The sequence below is a fragment of the Mus caroli genome, unplaced genomic scaffold, assembly GCF_978045245.1.
Source record: "Mus caroli unplaced genomic scaffold, Mus_caroli_1 scaffold_2, whole genome shotgun sequence".
In the NCBI taxonomy this organism is placed as follows: Eukaryota; Metazoa; Chordata; class Mammalia; order Rodentia; family Muridae; genus Mus; species Mus caroli.
This window is the reverse complement of record NW_028227257.1, coordinates 77,211,848-77,235,585: the sequence shown is the minus strand read 5'-3', so window position 1 is coordinate 77,235,585 and position 23,738 is coordinate 77,211,848. Positions and strand designations below refer to the sequence as shown.

General features: G+C 46.5%; 1 protein-coding gene across 1 annotated transcript in view; it reads left to right on the top strand.

Annotated features, from left to right (window-relative positions):
* Positions 1–299: 299 nt before the first annotated feature.
* Abtb2 (ankyrin repeat and BTB domain containing 2) overlaps positions 300–23,738 on the top strand; it is a 151,641-nt gene continuing 128,202 nt past the window's right edge. Inside the window, exon 1 of the mRNA XM_021179050.3 lies at positions 300–1,608. Within this exon, the coding sequence (XP_021034709.1) occupies positions 726–1,608 (883 nt within the window). The 5' untranslated portion in view covers positions 300–725. The remainder of the gene's footprint in view (positions 1,609–23,738) is intronic.

Genomic DNA, 23,738 nt, shown 5'->3' with positions numbered 1-23,738 from the left:
CACATAGGGGCTTTTCCTTTTCGTTTATCTTTTAGTCCTCAGCGCTGGAGCCTGTTTTCTGGTTCCCCCAGCTTTCTGGGTCTCTGCGCCCCACCTCCTTGCCAGCTTGCTCGCTTGTTCTCTCCCCCCACCCTCCTCAGCCACACCCACCCGCTACACCCCATTCTCAGTGATTTGCATATTTCCCGCCCCTCTCGGAAACCATTGGCATAGCTCTTGCCCGGCGTGGCTGATGATTGGTGAACCGCCCGGGTGTATTTGCATGCGGGCCGCTCCAGAGGACCTATCTGTGTCTGTAACCCGCGCCCCGTAGAAGTTTGTGGAGCGCTTTCCCAGCGGCTGGTCCCGGACGGACCTCGGGCGCCTCGCTCTTCGGTGGCCGCCCCGTTTTCTCGGGATGCTTTCTGTGGTGACGGACTCTCCGGACGCTCTGTAAGGGAAGCTGAGAGCTGGCGGCCGGAGTTCAGAGGAGGAGGGCGGGGAAGCCCGCTCGCTGACAGCGGGGCGACTGGACGCGGACGGCGTCGGGCTCCGGCCGGCTGAGAGCTTCGCCTACCTTCCCGCGGCCTGTGCGCGGGCGATGCTGCGGCCCCGAGACGCGGCGCGGCGAGCACGGAGGGCGCCTCCGAGAGCCTAGAGCTGGTTTCCGCCCCCTTCCCCCGGGGCAAGTGGGCATGGAACAGTGAGAGCCCCTCGCTCGGCGAGGCCGCGCGCGGAGGCTCCCCATGGCCGGGACGTACAGCTCCACATTGAAGACTCTGGAGGACTTGACCTTGGACTCCGGGTATGGGGCCGGCGACTCCTGCCGCTCGCTCAGCCTTTCGTCTTCCAAGTCCAACTCGCAGGCGCTCAACTCTTCGGCGCAGCAGCACCGCGGGGCGGCCTGGTGGTGCTACTCCGGCTCCATGAACAGCCGCCACAACAGCTGGGACACGGTGAACACAGTGCTGCCCGAGGATCCCGAAGTGGCCGACCTCTTCTCCCGCTGCCCGCGGCTCCCGGAGCTGGAGGAGTTCCCTTGGACCGAGGGAGACGTGGCCCGGGTGCTCCGCAAAAGCGTCGGCGGCCGGAGGCTGCCCTCGTTCTCCGCCGAGGCTGTGAGGCGTTTGGCCGGACTCCTCCGCCGGGCGCTCATCCGCGTGGCCCGGGAGGCGCAGCGCCTTAGCGTGCTGCACGCTAAGTGCACCCGCTTCGAGGTGCAGAGTGCGGTGCGCCTGGTGCACAGCTGGGCGCTGGCCGAGAGCTGCGCACTGGCAGCGGTCAAGGCGTTGTCCCTCTACAGCATGAGCGCTGGGGATGGGCTGCGCCGCGGCAAGTCGGCGCGCTGCGGCCTCACTTTCTCCGTGGGCCGCTTCTTCCGTTGGATGGTGGACACTCGCATCTCCGTGCGCATCCATGAGTACGCGGCCATCTCGCTAACGGCTTGCATGGAGAACCTGGTGGAGGAGATCCGGGCCAGGGTGCTGGCGAGCCAGAGCCCAGATGGAGGAGGGGCAGGAGGTGGAGAGGTATCCGCTGAGGCCTTGGAGATGGTCATCAACAACGACGCCGAGCTCTGGGGAGTCCTGCAACCCTATGAGCATCTCATCTGTGGCAAGAACGCCAATGGTAAGCACGAGGGGGTGTGGGTGAAGGGAACTTTGACCTACAGGCTGGGTGGGCCACCCCAGGAGTGGATTTTCTTAGGAGCAAGCTGTGAAGTGAATCACGCACGTCTCTGAGAGAAATGGAATTCTGGGAGAATTCTTAAGTGGAAATCTTGTCAAAGGTTGTTTTAGGTGTCTAACTTTTGAGGATAAAGTCGTGGTTAGTGTTCTGTTGACTGTACACTAATTGAGTGAGAATGAGTGCGTGGACCAAACTACTCCTGAACCCTCTAAAGTGAGGCTTGCTGCCCTGCTACGGTTTGCCCTGTTAGTTGGATCTCTAGGAGTCTATTTTTCACCCCACCATAGGTAGATTACTGTGGTTCTTCTGGTGTTGTCTCAGCACGGTGGCAGCAAGCAGCCCAGGGGTCTGTACTCTCAACATCCGAGCCTTGGATAAATGGGATGGGTAGATTAGAATGGAGAGCCCAGGTTCTGGTGCTGCATGCACCCTGGGCTTAATGGTGCTCATAGTCAGGCCTCTTGACGGGAGGTGGAGGGAGAGCTCCCAGCTCTTAATACTATGTGCCCAGAGGTGAGGGAAACCAGAGACTCTTGAGTCTGCTTCCCAGAAAGAGCCACACGCTGGCTTCTGGGGCTGAATTTTCCAGCTGTCATTAGCCAAGTAAGCATTTGATTAAAACCTCATGTTAAATTAAATGCACAACCTTTTAGGCTTTCCTGAAAGGAAAGATGACAGGCTCAGTAAACCGCATTATGGGAATGGAGTGTGGGGGATGGGCAGCTGCACGGTGTGGAGTCTAGAAAACTAAGCACTGGGTAGCTGCACCCCAACTGAAGGCATTGCAAGGCTTCAGAGCCAAGGGTGAAAACAAACCACTTGCCGTTTGCTGTGGCAGTTTAGAGCACGACATGCATTCAACAGCAGACTGCTTATCTGACACCAGCTTCAGGGGTGGCCACCATGTATTATTTAAGATGGACCAACCTTATGGTCCAATTAGAAGGGTCACTTTGTGTGCAGCTTTCAGTGGTAAATACGCAGGTAATGGAGGAGACCAGGTGGATCCTGGAAAGGGAGAAAAGTCAAATTAGACGTGGCTTAACATACTCATGGTAGCTAAGCTTTAGAACAATGTGGCTTAACATACTCAGGATAGCAAAATTTAGAACGATAAAATGTAGAATACCAGTAATAGTCACTGTACTTAGCACTCTGTATATGATGACCACTTTTATAAACTAGCCAGTGTCTATTGGCAGTGTGAAACTGTGAACTGTATGTTTAGGTTTTTGTCCCCATTTTCTGCATACAACCCCTAAAATTCCTGGAAACTCCAAAATGAAAATATATTCTTGTATGGCAATGACTAAGTAAGAGCTTGCCACCTGTAGGTAGTTTCAGGGTGGGGATTAGTCACCAGAAAGAATAAAGCAGTCTTTAAAGGGTTAGTACCTTCTGACTTCTATCCCCAGCCTCCCACAAGAGGGGTGAGGCAAGACAGAAGGTTAAACTGATGATCAATCAGTGGCCAAGATTCTAATCAATCATGCATGTATAATAACGTCTTCATAAACAAACAAACAAACACAAATCTCAAGAGAAGGTTCCTGGTGCTTCTGGGTAGCTGAACACCGGAAGGACAAGGGACTCACCCTCCTCATGCTGTCCTATGGGGGTCTTCACCTGAGGCCTTGTAACCTTTATAAACAAGCCAGGAAATGGGTAAGTGCCTCCCTAAAGTCTGTGAGCCTCTCTAGCATACTAAATCAGAAGAGAGTATTTACAGCCAATTGGTCGGACTTGTGGCCGGACTGACCTTAAGAGTAAGACCTGGGGTTATCTCCTCATAGTGTCAGGGTTTAATTGAGTTGAACTAGAGGACACCCAGCTGTGTGTGCTTTGACATGTTTGCGTGTCCGTGGAGGAGTCTCCACACTTTGGGAGATAGAAAAAAAATACACGCTCTGTGTTGATTGTGGTGTGAGAACAGATAAATGCTTTGTCTTTTCAAGATATAAATTGCCTATAGTGTTATCCCCGTTATACAAAGGGGCTCAACCTTTTAGTCCCTTGCTTAGATTGCACAGATATTAAATAATAAAACTGGACTTTGAATCTGGCATGCTACACAGCGTTGTTTCGTCAGCCTTCAATGAGAGCAGCTGACCTGCTAGGCCCAGTGTGGAAGACACTGTATTTACTCGGTGTAGCTTATTTTGATATTCCTTGTCTTGGGTTTCATTTCTGGCACTACCACAGGACATTCTTGGAATGAGAATATTTGTCTTTCAGTGTTCCTGCTCTTAGGTCAGAGTTGAGGTCAATCCAAGAGTTGATGATGTCACCACTGATAATCATGCTTCATACTTTAAATTTGTGGCTTCAGCACTGGGAACACCAGTTCCAGGAGAGGAAGTGGAGGGCAAGGGGATTTCCATCCAGTTGTCATTGCCCAGGGGAAAGAGTTCTGTACTGAGGGAGGCCCTCAGTATAGTGGGGCCTGGACCAAACTTGGGGAATAAAGCCTCTTGGGGAAAGGCAGGTAAACCCTAACCCCATAAGCCAAATTATACTAATGATGGGCACAAAACAAAGCCCTGCATGTCCTCATGCTCAGCCAGAGCCCAGCATGCTGAATGCCTTTTTCTGACTGCAATCCAAGGCTTAGAAGAGTAGCTGCCTGTTGGAGTACCTGCAAGTTCGAAGTGGTCAGAGATCGGTTCTTCTAAGTTCCCGCTAGCAAAGAGCATTGCTTACAAAACCGCTTGGGACTTCTTTACTGGATAGTGAGGTTTTGCTGCCCCCATGACTTGACCTTTACCTCACACAGGCAGGAATACTTCCTTTCCCTAGGATGCTCAGCACCCAAGAGTCCTCCCTCTGAGTTTGCTGGTCTCTAAGGCGAGGCAACTGTTGTCGTCCCCTTCGTAACTTCGATGCCCACTTCTCGTACATAAAAACTAGGGGGTGGTCTCACTAACCAGCGACTAGGCTGATTTATTAAATCCCCTCAGACAGTGAAATGAATGTTTGCTAGAGAAGCAATGAATTGCATATGTTGGAAAGCTGTCTTCAGAGAGAAGCCTAAACCACTTAGCAAAGAAATGAAGAGTTCCAAACATTTTTTATATTAAAGTGGCCCCCAAGCCAGCAAGGTTACAGTTTATACAGCTGAAGACTGAGTGGGGAATGCCTACATATGGGAAGGGAGAGTGCTGGTTGGTATTCTTGTCCTGCTGGGTCTTCCCTTTAAATTATATATGTATTGTTGTTATGCTTGCTAATTACACAGCATGGGCACATGCATTTGACTCAGCTATAGAGAGCTCTTAAACCTTTAATGTCTTCCAACAAGGAGCTTAAGAGCTCTAGTCCATCTATTCTAGTCCATTACTCAGGATGCCAGACAAATATGGTTTTGTTCAGCCTGAGATGGATGATAAAAGTTCTGTAGTGTTTATAAAATAGGATCCCAGCTCCACGGAGCAGCAGGAGTTATACGTTGTTGATCATTTGGTATTGATGTCTTGGATCCCAGGGCGGAGTCATTAAACCCTGAGATCTTCATGACTTCCTTATGGGAAGCAGAGAAACCTCTTTAACAGAGTGGTATTCATAAACAGGGGACTGGCAGAAAATAGAATCATCTCTCTTCCACTCCCTCCCTCAGTCCTCTCTTTCTCAAGGAACTCTTATGTGCAGGTTTGATTCAGAACAGCCTTTCTAGGTTCCTTCCTGACCACTTTTCATACTAAGATTTCCTGAGTGATCGTGGTCTTTGAGAGAATTCAATTTCTTCTTTTTTTTTTTTCAGTTAAATGATGGGTTAGTGCTGAGAACACTCTTATTCCAGAGCAGTATGTGGAGTGTGTACATGCTCTGTCACGGTGGCAAATGTAAGAGTTTAAAGCCTACCTCTATGATGGACTTGGGGGCAAAATTCTTAATAGTTCAAGGCCTCTGTTTTGTAATCTGTAAAATGAAGGATAATAATACCTAGCTCATGAGATTGGCATGAGGATAGAAATCAAAAAGATCTTAGCATGCAGTAAAGGCTCAATAAATAGTAGCAATGCAATCAACAAACACGCACTCGTCACTGACGGCACCCCACTGCTACCACTGCGGTGGATTCAGTGCTGATGTACTGATCCTCAAAGTGTGTGATCCAGTGGAGGAACAAGAAAACGGAAACAAAGATTTACTCATAATAATGGTGGTGGTGGTGTTCAGGTCTACATTTTTTAAATTATATTTATTTATTGTGTTGAGGGGGCATTTGCGTTCAATGGCACATGTAGATGTCATAGGACATCTTGGAGTGAGTGCTTTCCACTGTGTAGGTTTGGGATTGACCTTGGCTTGGCGGTATTTGCCTTCACCTACTGAGCCGTTTTACTCTGTGTGTGTGTGTGTGGGGGGGTGTTCTTCTTCTTCTTCTTTTTGTTTTTCTTTTTCTTTTCTTTAACACATTTATAAAACCCAGGCTGGCTCTTTCTGCTCCTCCTACCAAGTGGCATTTTCAATTTTTTTTTTTTAATGGGATAGGTGGGGACAGTTTGAGTGGCAATTAAGGAAGGCCTCTCTGAAATTTCATTACTAGTAATTGATAATATGAACACTACTGTTTAAGGAGCATTTTGGTTGCAAACAATGACTAAGGAGTTTTCTGAATTATTCACTTATTTACCATCCGAGACAAGTGTCAACATCTCATTTTCAGCCAAGAAATAAAGAGGCTGTGTTTAAAGCAGGAATGGAAATTCTGGCTGTAGCCTTCATTTGTCAAAGAGATTGTAGGATGGATTTCCACTGGGATAATTAGCCAAAGGAGCAAGGGTTAATGGAGTTGTGAGTTGCTGTTTAATCAGTTTTAACACCTGGGTAGACTGAGCAAGGAGGGCTCCTCCCTTCTTTCTGACTGTTGTGTTATAGCCAAGGGAGCTTGTAGAACTAAAACAAAGCAAGCTTTGGAAATGAAAACTAATTTATCCTCCCCCCTCCCCCGGTTGCCCAGAAATACAGCCCCTGCCTTAGGTAGCATGAGTAACAAGCTGGGATTGTTAGGCCCCTTCTACAAAGCTTTACCTGACTTCCCCACTCTGAGCTGGAAGAGCCAAGTATCTTTGACATGTCTACAGCACTCAGGGTATGTTCTTGAATCCTTTCCTGCTCTTGCCTCTCCATCCGATTGTGACCTCAGAGGCTTCACTGTCTCCCCTGAACCTGCACAATATCTAACTTTCAGGTATTCTGCTAGTGTAGGGCTGCCTATAGGTTTTTGCCACACAGTGTGCGTCACTCCAAAATTTGCATTTAAATTCTTTTTACATGTTAGAAGAACCCTTCCCCATAAGTCCAAGCTCTTGATGAACAGAAGCATCATTTGACGGTGGGCAGGTCATGAGGAGGACATCATTCAGTTGGTGGCTATCCTAATTCCTAGGTGCTTCCCAAGCCCTGAGATAGGATGAGTGGGAAGTGAGTTGGAGGGCTTCAGGTTAGAGAGACGCCTTTCATGTGGGATACCCAGTGTGGTGGAGTTTTATAGCAGATATCCAGCAGGCAGCAGAGCAGTCAATGGGAGGACTGAGTTGAAAGTTCTTCTGATTAGTAATCTTGCTGCGTTCCCATCAACTCGATGTGCATAGGATGCTTTTCACAGAGAGATCCTCAACAGCTCATGTCTTGAAGCTCAGTGATGGTGGCAGGGCCAGGGCTAACCCCTATTTTGCTCAAACCCCAAGTCTGCACTTTTTCTATAAAGAATCATAGAATCCGAAGTAGCAAGGAACAGGTCAGTGTTTGACTCTTCAGATGTCAGGTTGGGTCAAACGCACAGCAACAATGTTACTTCTTATAGATCTTAATTGTAAATGGCCTACCATGGCTAGGCATCTTAAACTTCTCAGACCAGCCAATGCTTTCCAGGCTCAGAGAGTGAACAATGGAGATGCCATTAACTTGAAGGCACCATTATTCCTACTTTGAAGAGGCAGGGAGGGTGGCTGCCCCAGAGGGGAGTTCTTTACCAAGTTGCAGCTGCTAGACGATCAATATGTTCAGCTGTATGGAAAAGCTGAAGGGTTGCCAGAGTGATGCTCTTCGGTTAAGAGGGGTGAAGGAGCTTGGGATGCATGGACATGCAAGGGCGGGAAAGCTGCAAAAGCTACTTCAACAATAGGCCAATGGTCCTCCAATGGGGGAGAGGTGCAGAAGAATCAACCAATCCCGTCTCTTTCTTTCTGGGTGTGCATACATGAGTCTGTATATGTGGGTGGGTGTGCATGTGGAAGCCCGAAGTCTTAAACCTCTGGTGTTACTCTTCAGGTGCTGTCCACCTTGTCTGTTTTGAGACAGTCTCTCTGTGACCTGGCTAGAGCTTGTTGAATAGGCTGTACTGGCTTCAGTGAGCCCCAGTGACCCAGCCTGAGTGAGCCATCTTCCAGGCCCAGAAGAGCCTTTCTGAAGGGTACATTGATTCCCTTAGAGTGCAACAATGTGTCCAGCTGCCCACTGTATTTTGTATTCAGAGCATAGGACAAAAACTAATCAGCACAGCACTGTGCCAAGGTGATACGGCTTTTAGACCACAGGTTGCACCTCCCAAGCTGCTTTGCCTATCAGTGAACCCATGTCCTCGAGCAAATCACCCCAAGTTTCTTTTTTCTCCTACCCAAAGAGAGGCCCATTCGTCTGCTCAGGGTGCTTGCACCTGATGAGTATCAATGACCCAGGGATGTTAAGGATTCTGAGGGTTTAGAGAGAGCACAGCCTGGGGTGAGGCTGCTGAGTATGATTTCTCCTCGCCTCACCTGTGGGATGTAGGGCAAATTCTTTAACTTCTGTGACTTAGCTTCTTTCTCGGTAACAAAGTTGGCACTGTTGGCGTTTGGTACTGAATGATGTTTGTCATGAGGCTGTCCTGTGCATTGCAAGATGCTTCATAACACCCTCTTGCCACCAGTTGTTGGGACAACCCAAAGTATCTCCCAACATTTCCAGATGTTCCATGGGGAACAAATTCACCCTTGATTGGAAAGCACGGCTCTGCAAGGTAGGACTGTAATAGCCAACTCATGAGATGACTGTGAATATTTAATAAGCATCTCTATAAGAGACTTAAAAAAAATACAAACTCTAATTGAATGCATTAATTTTCTTCCCTTCTGCTAAAGACTCATGCTACTTGAGTTTCTCATGTAGGGTGGAGCATGACCCAGATCCCGGGTTGCAAGTGTTAGTCACAAGGCTCTCCTTGATGACTAATAATTGGTTTCCGGAGGTAGGAAGAAGTTATGGAGTCTGGAAAAATCACCTTCTTGCTCTGCTCAAGGTGGACTGTCCCTAGGACATGCAGTCTGGCAGTGAGGTTAGCTTTCTCCCACTGAGTACTTGCCCACCTCTGTCAAGATAACAAGAGCAATCCCTGTTTACTGCTCCAGACTCTGCGGGAGCAGTTTTGTTGTGGATATTGGATTTGGCTGATTGGACCCGATTTTCGAGCCATGCGAATGGCAGGTGATTCCTGTTTTACTCATCTGTGATACGAGCACCTTGTTGATTGTTCTTTTTTGTTTTCAGGCAGAGTCTTAGTAGACTGGACATGCCTAGAAACTACTGTGTGGCTGAAGATGACTTCAAGGTCCTGACCCTCCTTTTTTTTTTTTTTTACTCCCTGACTGAGGGGCTTACAGGCTTATAGCACCGTGCCTGGCTTTGCCTGTTTTTAAAAACAACCAAAATGGGTTTTCAGCTTTGTTTGTTTGGAGTTGCTTGTTGAGTTGGAAGGGAGGAGATGGAGAAACATAGCCCAAGTTTAGCCTGAGAAATGCCCCAGTACCCTCTGTGATCTACTTTGCGGACAGTGGCTGTGTGCAAGGCAAACAAGAAGGATTGGAGGACAAGCAGCGTTGTTTGAGGAGTTTGTGATCTAAGAGGGACAGCATAGCATGCATATGGTTAGCGGCAAAGAAGCTTGGCATCTTGTTTAAAGCAATATGGAAACAGTGCTGATAGCCCCCACTAATTGCACAATGTTACCCATCTTTGGACTTTTCATGGGCTAATTTCTTTCAGCTTCTCTGCAAGGGAGCTATAGTTTCCAGTCCATAGATGAAGGTTTTGAAGCTATACAAAGGTGGTAAGGTGGGCACCCTAGTGGTTGGAAGGGAGTGGGGCTCCTTGTAGGAGATGGAGCCTGTGAGCCAATGCAGACGTGGACAACAGAGCCTCGACCAAGAAAGAGAAAGAAGAGACTGTGTGGGAAAGACCTACAAGCCAATGCATGCATTTTTGAATGACAGCAAGTGAACCTGGTTGGCTGGGAGACTCAGCTACATAACAAGGGAGAGTAGAGGAGATAACACAGGAAAAAGTTAAAAAAAAAAAAAACACCAACAACTCACATCTTTTATCCAGATGTGAAGAAGGCTGCCAAAGTGTTGGATGAGAGTTTTCCAAAACTTATTTTTATAATTCAGAAATGGAGTGTGTCTGCTCTGCTGCTCAGCCTAACCACAACCCAGACCTCCTGTTACCCTTCTTGTTGATTGAAAGTTTGACCTCAAAAATGCACCCGTCTGCTGTTGTAGCTGTGAAAGTAATACAAGACTTTTAAATGAGCAAACTTGAACTAAAGGGAGAACCTCATTTCTCTTGTTGAACTTGACTTCCGACTTGATTAGTTCTCTGGGCTAAAGTGATCCCTGTACGTAATAAAGGTTGGGAGTGGTAAACTTTTTAAAGTAGACTACAGTGTTTATTTTTGCAGAATTCTACACTATGGAAGTAAGGAACAGCCTCAAACAAGATGAGCTAAAAGGGTCTTACTCCTCTTTGTTGACTTCAACTTTAGACAACTTGGTGTGCTCAATTTCCAGTATAGGCTTAGCAGCTGACAGCTCATTTTTGATGTGGAGTTGTTTTCTAGCTCTTGTTGATGTGTTTCTAGAATATTAGTAGAGATTTCTGTGTTACATGCTTGAGATCATAGAAGCATTTTATAATTCATCTTAATCAGGGTTGGACTCCCTAGAGTTCAGTAGAGCCCTGACAGCAAAATGCAGAGATCATACTGGGTTGGCTAATACCTTAGGTAGGTTGTGTGTGTGTGTGTGTGTCCTTTTCCTGACCCCAGTGTACTGAAGAAATTTTCTTGTCACTTGAAAACAATAAATTTCATGAGGATATTGCAGAACTACAGATAGACTCATATGTAGTAAATGATTTGAAAGTCTTTCTTTCTAAATGTTAGCTAAGAAGAGTTTCATGAGGACAAAATTTAAGTAGGGAGACTGAACTTGGAAGTCCTGGCAATAGAAACCTGAGTCCAGGGAGAGATGAAACTGAACCTCTGGGAGTGTGAGACAGGATAACCATCCCAACAAAAGCTTTTGTTGAAAGCTTGTTTTTCAAGCACTGGGTCCAGCCCAGGGCCTGTGCTCTTCCACCAAGCTACACCCTAGCCCTTTTTGTGGACAACTTTTTGGTATAACCCTTCTAAAGTATGAGATCAGTATTTTCTGATCTCATTATGAGGAAAGTTATAAGTTGACGTTTACATACTAAGCAAACTGTATACAACAGTGTCTAGAACAATCCAGCACAGAGAACTATAGACTTGGATCGAGAAAGTTCTGGGCAGGAACTTGCCTTCTCTGTGACTGGAGTGAATCACCCCAGTTTTTTTGGATCTCTGTGGTATGAGAAGGTTGGACTAGAGTCTCTGGGGGCCATTCTGTCTCTGGAAATTTTCTGGACCCCACAGGAACTCTGTGAAATCAGTTCCCTGGGATTGACCCCTGTAGTTAGTATCCTGAGGAAAGAAAAGGGCCTGGCTGAAGCAAGCTGTCCGCTGGTGAGACTAGACGCCATCTTTTTAACATTAGCATTTGCTATGATTGTTACACTTAGGTTTTGCTTTGCCTTCTCCCAGAAGGATGAGTTCTATGTACTTCTGGCTGACATAAACTGCTCGACAGCTGTGTCCAGGCCCTGGCAGGCCAGCACTGTGGTGAGGTCCAGCCCCGAGGTGACTTCATACAGCTGGTGTTTGAAGCCTGCCTACCCAGACTAGGGTATTTATAGTAGGGGAGAAGCTAGAAAAAAATACTCTACACCCTTCTCTGTCCTACTTGGGACACAGATAGGCATTGTGAGGAATGTAGAGGCAGTGCTGCCCAAGCCAGCACGATATTTTTAAATGCTGTTTGTTGGGGTTGGCATGCCTGGTTTTTCAAAAAGGAGGGGAAATGAGAGTCACTGAGGATGACAGGAGGCCAGGAGTTCTAAAAAGCCAAGATGCAGAGCTTGTTGTCCTGAGGTGTGCAGGCTTTAACTTCTCTCCTCAGTCCCAGAGTTTGAGCAGGACTTGGGAGGTTAGGATGAGAGGCGAGATTAAATAAGCTTGTGCCCTTCTCCTCCCTATCCACCTCTCAAATCCTAAGGAAAATCAATGAAGTGTTCCAGATAAGGCAGGGGTCCCTTTGTATGAACTGGGGACCTGGTGGTTTCTTCTTCATCTCAGAGCTGGGTAGATCAAGTTATACACGGAGACAAAATTGGAAAGCAAATTGCTCACAGCTGTTCTTTTGGACTTAATCCTCCCAGGGCAAGCAGGACAAGCCAGAACTGTGCTGGGATTCAATACAGGAGTGTAATACAAGGCCCCGGGGTAGAGCTGCCCTGAGAATCATCAGAATATCCCCCTCTCATGGGACCTTTGTAAAGTCTCACAGATGATATTGTCTATTTAGCTACTCTCTGGGGAGATTACAGTGCGTAGGGACTCTGGGTTAGGAGCTAGGAGGAAAGTTCAGTTTGCGGTGCATCATTTGTTCAGCAAATATTTACTGAAGACTTTTGGTGGACTGGGCAGTGTTCTGGGGAGCATGGCTGAAAGCGAGGACAGGAGGCACAATGGAGGAGCCACAGTAAGGGCCCTCATGGCTGGAGAAAGCAGCTCCCAGTAGAGGGAATAACAAGGAAGTGTTCCTGGTTGCTGTAGATGAGTGTGGTTGGGTTCCTCATGGAGCAGAAGGAGGGAGAAGAGGAAACAACACAGTGTTATTGCATAACAGTGCCATGTCTTTAAGGCTGAGTGTGCTGTGATGAACTTGAGCTGATTGACACAATTCGATTTGCAGTTTAAGAAGGTTATTCTCTCTGCCCTGTTGGGAATGGACTTTTAGTATCAAGTGTAGAAATGAGATGATCAGGGGAGAGGGGTTTGCAATCACTGAGGTAAAAGAGGGGCAAAGTGAGGGTGGGACTTGGACAGGTTGGTCATGGATGTGTGTATGGTCAGAGCCAATGGTATTTACCTACAGTCTGATATGTGAGTTAAGAGAGGAAAAACTGAGTGACAGTAAGGCTTATGGGCCAGGCTTCACTGAAGTATTGAAGGGGCAGGATTAAGCCAGAGACTAAGTGTAGATTTGGATGTTTGTCCCAGATGTAATCTACAGAGATAGTAAGTAAGAAGCTGGGGAGGAGGCAAGGCCACCTTATACTTTCTCAGTCGTGTAATAGATTGAATAGCTGTACTCAGAGCTATTTTTCCAGAGGCATAGCCCAACAAGACTGGTCAGGACTTGGGCAAGAGAGGGTTAATGTCTATTTAACATCTTCCATTGTTAGCCTAAAGAAGCCCCTTTGTAGATGGCCAATAGCCTACACCAAGGTGATCAGCTCTACTGTTTTCAGTCATTAACACGTGATCTGTTTAATTAGGTCCACTTGTCCTGTGAACTACTTGTAACTTTACGTACATGTTCTTCACTTCTGGAAAAACTAGAACCCATGTTCAGGCAGCTTTGGATTCTTGCAAATCAGTCATGAGTGAGTCAGGAATTGATATTGAAAGGGTGTTCATAGGATACTGTGTATATCCAAGGGCCTGCTCCTCAGAAGGTGGGGGCATAGGGTAGCTATGGATGGGATCTTATGGTTGCCACTGCCTGACCATCTGGTGTCTCAATTTTCCTCTGCTATTAATGGGGATATCACAGTTCTCATCAAGTAGCTCTTTCATTAATTCCCAGCAGTAGATTCATGTTATCATCACCTGGAGAGCTTAAAAATATGTGTGTCTGTGACTAATATAAGGGCCTTCCTTCAGAAACTCCGAAGGAAATGGTGTGGAAAAGGGCTCAGATGGTGTGGGGAGAGTGCTTGGGACCGTCTGGTACACGGCTAGCACTCAGACATTAGCTGTTATTAGTGGGCAGAGCATCACTGTTCTGGAGTGCTTGTTCCTGCCCCACCCAGGCTGATGGCTTTCCTTCACTCCTTAGCTATGATGCTTGGATCGCTCCTCATCCACAGAGCTCCCCGGAGAGCTCCAAGAGAAGCCTGGAGTGCTGGGCTTACCTGGGAAGGGCAAAGTTAGATCTGGAACGGCAGTGCTGCTGTGAGGTCATGATGCTTAATCAACTGGTAAAGCTGTTAATTTCATCTCTAGGATGCAGAAACTGTCTAAAGAGCTTAAGTAACCGGCTCAGGTCTCTCTCACAAGTCATATAATGAAACCGAGGCAGCCTTCCTTCAGATTCTTGAGTTCCCAACTACGCATGTGTCCTCCTTCACCAGAGAAGCCAGCAGACCATAGTGTCAACTCCCATGTCCAGCACTTAAACTACCAAGTGCTGAGCCTTACAGTGTGTACCTGGGCTGTGTGCTTCCCATGTCTTGGGCCATGTGGTTCTGCCATTGTGTGTATTCTGCATGTAGTCTTGCTGAAGAGCTTGAAGCTCAGAGAAACCCCCTGAATATCATTGATCAAAACAGGATGGCCTAGCTTGAGTCCTCCTTCACCGTGCTGCCTCCCTTCCCCTGTCCTCAGAAGTGTCTGGGTGGAGAGAAGCACAGGGTGATTTTATTAGCAAAGAAATGATGGGGTTGGTAAGGAGGGTGAGAGAGAAACTGCAGCAAGGCCCAGGTGCCCCTTATGCTTAGAACAGGGAGCCATTTAGGTGCCTTAAAATAGCCTGCTGTGGCGGGGTGCTGGCTGCCACAGGGCCTGTTCTGGAGGTGCTCCTCTGCCTATTTAAAGCCGGACCCTTCTCTCCGGTGAAGTGAATGAAATGACCTCTGAGAAACTGAGTGCTTGCCTAAAATAGTTCAAGAGGAAGAATGTTTGGAGGCGTCTGCCTCCTTGAGCCCATTTCCTCTGGATTTATGTCACCTCAGAGAACGCCTGGCCTCCTCTTGTTTACTCTTCTGGCTCGTCCCTTTCTACCTTACTTGAGTCCTGTGTCATCCTAAGCCAAAGCATCCATCCTCACAGAAGGTAGCAGCCTTTCCCGAGTAACTAAGTTGGGGCCTTTTCTGCATTTAATTTGTCTCTTATGGGGGTGGGGGTGGTGAGAGGCCATTTGTTTAGGACTTGGCCGTTTCTCTCCTCTGGCTGCAGAGTTTCCAAGATTAGAGCTCTGAAGTGAATTTTATTTTTCTTTTTTTCCCCCACTCACACAAGGGCTGCCCCAGGGAAGCCAGGGGTTTCTCACAACCTTCCTCTTGTGGTGCCTAGGAACATGTATGAAGAGCTTTAAAGTCACTCCTCAATAATGCGGCCATAGCCACATGTGGGCCATTAAGTTTTAAACATAATAAAATTCGATACTGTTAAACATCTCACACAAGCCTCCTTTCCAGTACTCCATCAGCACGCATGCCCAGTGGCTGCTGGACAAGGCAGATATAGAACACGTCCATCATCACAGACAGCTCTACGAGACAACATGCCATTAGACTGCAGGTCACCAGCTGGTCACTTGGGCCAGCTTTCTGGGTTTTCACGGATCTAAAATCTTAACTATTCCCCAGCTTCTCAGAGACCCCTCTGTTTGCAGAAGTAGGAAGATTCATGGGAGGAGAGATTAAGGGCATTGATTTTTGTGGCTCTAACCTTTGGACCCCTCGCACAAGGTTATATTTTATGGTTTCAAAGCTGTGTAGCCTAGGGCAAGTCACTTAACTTCTCTGAAAAAGTTCCCTTGTCAGTGAAATGGTTTTAGAAATACCTCATGGGGATTCCACCAGGGTTAAACAAAATGGTTAAATGTGCATAAAACAATGCCTGTTACACAGTGTTGACAAAGCTTGTGACACATTCCTTCAGTGGAGGCCAGGGTATCCGTGAAGGCACTTTATTCAGTCAAAGGTAGTCGTTTGTAAGTAACCCTTAAACACTCTAAATGGATGGAGTTGATACTATTGCTGCTGCCTTCACCAGGATGTGTGTCCTCAGGTTTAGACTCTGCTTCTTTCAGATTCTGGGCTATCCTCTCTGGTTTATTGAATGACTTCCTGGTCACGTCAGACAATGCAGAGCTCCCTTTCTCTGTGGAACTGTCTGCTCCTTTCATGCTCTGGGTGTGTTCCTTTTGAGGGCCTCTTGCCCAAAGCCAGCCTGGCAGCACTACCTGGGAAGCTACCACCAAGACAGCGGGTGATCATCAGAGACTCTTGAAACTACCCCAGAGTTGCAGGGTTTGAGTGTCTCTCATGCCCTGTGCATCTTCTGTATCCTGAGCTGTGAGAATTGAGACAAAAAGAGCCCTGGTTGGGCTCTTGGCTGAGGGGAAATTTGGAAGGAACATCTTTGGAATCAAGAGAGGTTTCTCTTGAGCTGTAGAGAGCAGAGTATCTGTTCACACTTGGGGCCTGGGTTCCACCCATGACCATTCACTCTTACCTAGATAACATAGCTGATGATTTAACTTTTCTGTACTTCAGTCCTCCCATCTGTAGAAAGGGAGTGATCCAGAGAAGCTACCTGGTCGTGTGCTTTTAAGGACTCAGTGAGATAGGACACAATAAAGTCTCCTAGTCCAGTCTCACCGTCCTCTGATGGAACTGACACAGTACTAACAGGAGTGAGCTGCAGTTCCCACCTTCCTCCTTTGTGTTCCCCAGAAACGACATTGGGGATTATTACTCTGCCATGGGCTGTTTGTACTTTCTATTTGCTGATCCAGTGTTTAAATCAGAGACGTGACCTGGAGGGGAGCTAGCACGCAAAGCCATGTGTAAATTACATGTGCATAACATGAGCTCCGTGTGCTCTTTTTCCTCTTCGTCCTTCTCTCCCTGGATGGCAGAGATAAAAAGTACACCACAGTTGTCATTCCAGACGCTCACAGGTGACCACCAGCCTGCTTTCTTCCTGCTGTGTTAGGCTGTGTGAGCAGCACTGCCCAGCAGTGCAGTGTAATCAGAGCTGGCTTCTTTCTATAGGATTCATTTGTGGTGTGGAACAGCCATGTGTTTATGCAGTTGCCACTCATTTGTCCACAGTTAGATGTGCCAAATCTGACACTTGGGGTAAACTCCAAATAACTTGGAACTATGTGCAGGCTATACAGGCGTCTTAGTCAAACTTATTACAAGGCATATATCTAAATTGGAGGAATCCAGCTGCCACTCCGCCTCTCCTCTCTTTCTATGCCTGGCTCTAGAGGGAGGAACCATTCACAAAGAGAACTTCTAAGAAAAGGAAGGACACAAGGCCAGGATATTGCATCACTGTGTTGTCACCGTTTGTGAAACATGACCAATGCTGACAAGCTGTTGTCCTATGTGGCTTCCCTGGAGACCTACAAATCACTCCTGGTTGGTTAAAGGACAACGCTGATTTCTTCTTGCCAGTTGTTTTGGCTGTGACCTGTGTTGAGGTCCACTGTCAGCACAGTCTCTATTCTTCATAGGAGGGAAGGAGGGAGGGAGGGAGGGAGGGAGGGAGGGAGGGAGGGAGGGAGGGAGAGAGAGAGAGAGAGAGAGAGAGAGAGAGAGAGAGAGAGAATGAATATGCGTGTGTGTTGATTTGAGCCCATACATATCTTCCTCTTTCCAAAAATACAAATACATATTGACCATCCATATGACTGGCTGATTGCTGGAACATCCTTGAGGCACTTAAAAATGGTACTTAACTGGCTATATTCATTTTAAACCTCCCAAATTGGGTCTGAGTTATCTGGGTGACAATTTTTACCTTCAAGACTAACTCTTTTTAATGCCTGGTAGTGACTGTATTTTCTGTTCACATTTTCTGTGTGTAGTAATTCTACAAAGCACTGTGTTTCGCCATGGCATTTTCACATATTTGTAGGGTACTTGCCATATATAACCATGTTTACCCCCTTACCATCTCTTGTTTCCTTCCCTGTCCCATTGGTACCTCCCATATCCCCCCTTCTAATTTCATGCATTTTAAGTTTAGACAGTATTCTTCAGTGTTCCTCAAGTGGTTGCGATGAGTAGGCAAATGGAAGACTGTCTGGCTTTACTGGTTATCAGTGGGGTTCTGTGCCAGGAACCTCTGAGTGTGTATCAGTCTGGCAAAGTCTAGGCTGAGAGAGACTGATTAGAGGTAGTATCTGAGGCTAGCCTGTGTCTTCTTCTCTCCTGAGTAATGAATGGAGGCTATGATCAGACCTACTCAAGGAGGAGCTTGGAGTGCCTTGGAAAAAAGAATAGAAGTCGGCAGTCTTGTGCGGTTCACTCAGCCACACCCAATGAGTGGATGGTCATATCTGTCCAGTGCCTTCTGGGAGATGAGAAAGATTCCAATGATTTTTGTTGATTGTCTCGTGGAATCCTCATTGTAGACTATGAGCTAAAGAGCCTGTTACTAATCGTGTTTCATAGATGAAAATATGAGGGCTAGGCACAGTTAAAGTGGGTAGTCCAAGGTCACTCACTCATAAGCAGGTGAAAGAACCGTTTGAGTTTTATTGCCACCAGACTTCACGCTCTACTTTCTATCCTGAAGGCTTGAATCAAAGTCAGTATACAGGGCGGCTGAGACAGCTCAGCATGTAAAGACATCTGCTAAGCCTGATGATCTGAATGCAATCCCTGAGAACCTGTGTGGTAAAAGGAGAAACCAACTCTTGTACGTTATTCCCTGACCTGCACTCATGTGCCTTGACACAGATGCATGCATACGTATACACACACATACTAAGTAAATAAAAATGAAAAAAAAAAAAAAAACCAAACCAGCAGGCTACTTAGAATAGGTCAAATAATTCCTGTCCTGTAAGAGAAATGTCAGAGTTTTCCACAAAGTATGTTTTGTGCTTTCTCTCCTCAAGGCATTGCTAATTCCCTTCTAGTCTCCTATTTCAATTGCCTCCAGACCCAGCTAAAACTGGTTTGCTCTTTTTCAGTGAGTTGTTCATGTTTTGATCTGCTGTCCTTCTTTCTTACCCCTGCTCCTTCCCCTACTCACCCCCTACACACAGATATACTTGCTAGATGGGCCTAGTGTATGTATGGGTCAGGTTCTGAGAATGCTACCATCACCTGGGGCATAAACACAGGCCCATTTTTAGTTGGTATGTGTCTTAGTCTGATAACTGACACACTCAGAGGAGCATCCTCTAAAGGGCTGAAGGGTGGGACTATGTACACTGATTGCCTGCATTCAGATTCTGGGTCTATTTCTTGCTTAATGAGTAACTGCTTAATTACACTACTACCCAGTCTACACTGTAAGACAGAGCTACTACTACTGACTTTGGAGGATAGTTACAGGAATTGAATAATACTTTCAAAAATATTTGATGTAATCTTAGCCTATAGGTAACCAGGATATTAGCCATTATGGTGGTAGAGTAGGCCCAGTGCTGATATATGCCCATGTATATCTCATATACACCATGAGCATTAAGGGAGAGGTCTGGGCTTTGCCAGTCCAGTTTAGGTTCCTTTCTTTGTGTAATTCTGGGCAGGTTTCTATGCTTTGTTTATTTTTTCTTCTGCCCCGAGGGCCAGAATCAGTGTCTTATGTATGGCTGACAAACACTTTACTATTGAACTATGATACCCTAGTCCCACTTGTATTTTAATTTGTAATATTAGACCAAAAGCTGTACCTACTGTCTGGTTTGTAAAGCTAAAATTTGGAGTTGGAGGTGCAGTTCAGCAGTCGATCCCTCACCTGACAAATGATGGGTCCATGATTCAAAGGGTGAAATTAAAAGTCAATGGCTTTATGACACGCTTCGGGTGGGTTCACTTGGCAGTGAATGGATAGATTAAAAAAAAAGAAGAAGAAGAAGAAATGGGATGAACCTTAGCAAAACTATAGTGAGAAATGTAAGCTCAGTCTTTATAAAGTTAAAAGAAAAAGGTCTTGAGGAATATATTACAGGTCAGATCAATCAAGACAGCAGAAAAGGGAAGATGAGGGCCAAACACAGATAACGGCTGTCTATATCTTATGGGGAGGGAAAAGGAGATGGGGAGGGAGACTCATGTGGTTTAGATGTCTGTGCTTGCCACAGCTCTAGCTTTGTCTTGGGGGGTGATTTCACATTATTATAGCTAATTAAAAGTGGTCATGGATGAAGGATTGTGGTAAATCAAATTAATGCACCTGAGGTTAAAAATGACTGGGTTCCCATTTGGTGGTGGCTACTTATTATTAGCATGCTATGGACCACCTGGGTTATGCTGGGAGCTTCCCTTGGTGCTCTCTGTGATTGCCTGTGATTTTGGGTAAAATACCTGAGTACCAAGGCTTTCCTCTTCCAGCCACAGTGGCCTTCTTTTATAGAGAGCCCAGAACAGTCTGGATATTCAGGTCGCCTTGCTTCTCAGGTTTGGGCCAACACGTGGGCATAAGTGCCTGTGTGAGTCTAAACTCACTGAACAAAGACAGGGTTGTTTTGTCCTTGCTGGGCCAGATGGAAGGCTTTCATTAGTCACTTTGGGAGCATTCATATTAGCTGGGAGATTTTCTTTCCAAGGGTTGGAGCTGACAGTGTTTGCCTTGGGATGGTCTTAGTCCTCTCTGCTTTCATTGCTACTGCCAAGTATCACAACCCTTGCCTACGGCTTTGCTCTACCCATGGTTCCTTTTCCTTAACACGGGGAAGCATGGAGGATATTTGAGATGGCCCAATCACATGCTCCCAGGTCAGTGGCATCTGGGTACAAGTAATTCTCAGGCCTAGCTCCTCTTCTCTGGCTGTGGTAAAGCGACAGAGACAAGAGCCCCGGTTTTGGAGCCAGGGAGACCTGAATTCCATTTCAGACTCAGCCATGTAATCTGAGGTAACAGTATTGTTTTTTCCTGTATGTTGAACTGGGACCAGTGAATTGTCACATAGGTACATGTGTGCAACTTACCTAGGTCATGATTAAACTCCAAGGAGGGGCTGGGGATGTAGCGCAGTTGTAGAGTGCCTACCTAGTATGCATAAACCCCTGGCTTCAGTGCCCAGCCCTACCCAAACTAGGGCTGAGAGTAGGAGGACAAGAAATCGAGCCCATCCTATACTATATCACAAGTTTGTGGTCAGGAGGCCTCAAAACCAAAACCACACGGTAACAACAAAAGGATCTTAGGCCCTCAATGGCCCTTCCTGTCAGCAACTCCCCACATACACCTCAAGTACCCAAAGAGGTCTGGTTTTTGTTGCTATCAACTGTTCTGAACTTTTAGGGCTGAGGCATTATTAAAACCCTTCTGAGCTTCAGTTTCTTTTGTGGAAAGTGAAAATGTAGGGCTGTGTTACTGCATTGATTTGGGAAAATCTAACAGGACAGGGTACATGAAGTCCACAATAAGAGAATTATCCAGCAGGTATCACTAGGTTAGGCAGAGCTGTGTTGTTTCTGATGGCAGTGTTGGCTCTAGAGAGTCAGGCTCCTGCTGACGTTATGGCATTTGTTTTCTGTGCCCTCTGTGTTCTACTACTGTCTTGAACCTGCTTCAGGTTGTTCACACAGTGGCTTGCAGGACTTCTGCTAGAAACCAATACTTGATGCTTCAGTTGATAGAAGAATGAGCAGTAAAGAAAGCATTCTGCAGCCTCCCTCTCCAAACCTGTGATTCAGAGTCGGTCTGTTTTCTGTATTAGCAAAATCGATAGCTATATCACAAAGCACAAGCTTGGGTCAGACCTGTTTCTCTAAACTGAGAGTTGGTGGTTAGTGTGCCCTGGGTGCCATGTTTGTTGACGTGCAAGGATGCTAAATTTTTTGTTTTAAAACTAAACAAAAACCACCCCATATGATGGCCCAAAATTTCTACAATGGTAAATATTTCCTTGAGTCAAAGAGAAGAAAAAACAGGATACCCATGTTGAGGGGTTTTTGTTTTTGTTTTTTCTGAGGTGGGGGGCACTTTGTGATGCTTGTTTTACATTAGGCCTTAATCTGTGTGGTATTTACGCTCTTTCCTGACTTTAGGCCTTCATGAAGAAGGCAGGACTGCAGGAGATAGGGCATCCAAGGAACTTATAAAGACAAATTCCCCGAGTCAGAGATGGAGTCTGAAGCTGGGATCTGTCCTTAGAACCTTCTCCCTACACTCACAGAACACTGACAATATGTCAAGGACAGTGTGAAGAGAGCAGTGACTGTGAGCAGCTTTGAGCCAAAGGCATGCATTCAGCAGATTGTTACAATGCAGACTGTGTACTACATGTGGAAGACCTTAGTTAGTAAGCCAGGTTGGGCCCAGGGGTTGACGTGGTCCTGGAAGCTGAAAAAACTACAAGAATAAATCTCAGACATCTCATGTCATATGTGACTCGTGTCAGAGTGTCCCTGAGACCCCTCATCTAAGGAGACATTTCCCAGGGTAACTTCTGCCCACCCCTAAATGAGGTTGTGCTTTTGCTAAACCTCTGGATGTGTCTGCAGCTGGCATTCCCTTGCTGTTTCTGATCGCTTTGCAGCGCCCCTGCTCCATGCTGCGATGTTTTAAAGACAGGGGCCTTCTCACTCTGGAAAAGGGTTTCACTTTCTTCCCAGGTAAGTAAGAGAGGTTAGGCAGGAGATCTGCATGGAAAAGAAGTACTTTATTAGCAAGAGTTTGTGAGAAAGAACACCGCTCTAGTATGGAGCTGGAAGAGAAACATGTTTGCTGAGAAGGAGATACCCACTTGGCATCCCCTGTGTGGCCAGCCATTGCATAGGGAGCCAGCACTCCAAATTTCTCCAGTTACCATGGGACCCAGACTTTGACAGGAAATCATGGTAGGGTGGGAAGGAATCCAAAATACACATGGCTGGCATACAGGATGCAGTTAGGAAAGAGAAGAGAACAGTCCATCTATTTTCCTGCGCCGAGTTCTCTAGCTTCAAATGGGGCTGTTCTCTAAGCCTCCCTCTGAAGTAGGTCCATTTTATGGACCTGATTTTCAGGCATGAACTTTTTCCATATTAAGCAATACTTCTGTGATTAAAGTGGCCCCTTTATATGTTTGTGGAGGGTATTTCTTAGCCGTGTGTGTGTGTGTGTGTGTGTGTGTGTGTGTGTGTGTGTGTGATTTGTGTGTTTTAAGTCTACAAACTAAAAAAGGAAAAAAATTCTCTTCAGTCAAGGAGACACTTTTCTGGTCTTTCGGATTTTTCCTGAGCTATCTCTCTGCTGAAGCAGCCTGCTGGAAGCCCAGCACCCTTCATTGACTGAGTTGTGCCAGTAGTAACAGGAGGACTTTTGTGGCTAAATTTTCTGGAAATTTCAGCCGCCATGTTAAGAAGGTGAAATGTCTCATCCACAAAGAAGCACATTTGCATCCTGTCAGTGAAGTCCGTTAAACTGGGAAGCTAGGAGAGGGATCTTGCTTGGGCCTTTTTGCAAACGGAACTCTGGAAAAGTTCAGCAGGACCTGACTGTGCATAGCCTGGGACCAGTTCCAGACCTCCAGAACATTTAACAGGTTGCTATTGATAGCATTTTCCATGAACCACGCAGTCTAGCAGTGTCTTTGAAACCCTCCCATATTTCTTGGGAAATGTCCTCGACTGTTGATGGAAACGGCAACTCTGCCACAGGGTTTTCATCACTGTGCCTCCTTAATACCCCTCTTTCTTCTTTCCTCTTCCTCTCTCTTTTCCCTCTCCCTTTCTTCTCCCTCTCTCCACCTCTTTCCTTCCAGACTGAGTGTAATTTGTCAGGCACCTTAACGTCACCAAGCTTCTTGCTCTTGTCCCTCATGATGACGCTAACTATAGTTGGTTTAGAAGAGGTGACTAGACCAGCCCTAATAGCAGTAGAGTACCTTATGGTTTTTGCAGATGTCTTTGATATTCTTTCTCCTCTGAGATAACAACCTCTGTAACTCACCATTTAACTGTGACTTTATTTAAAGTCCCTTGCT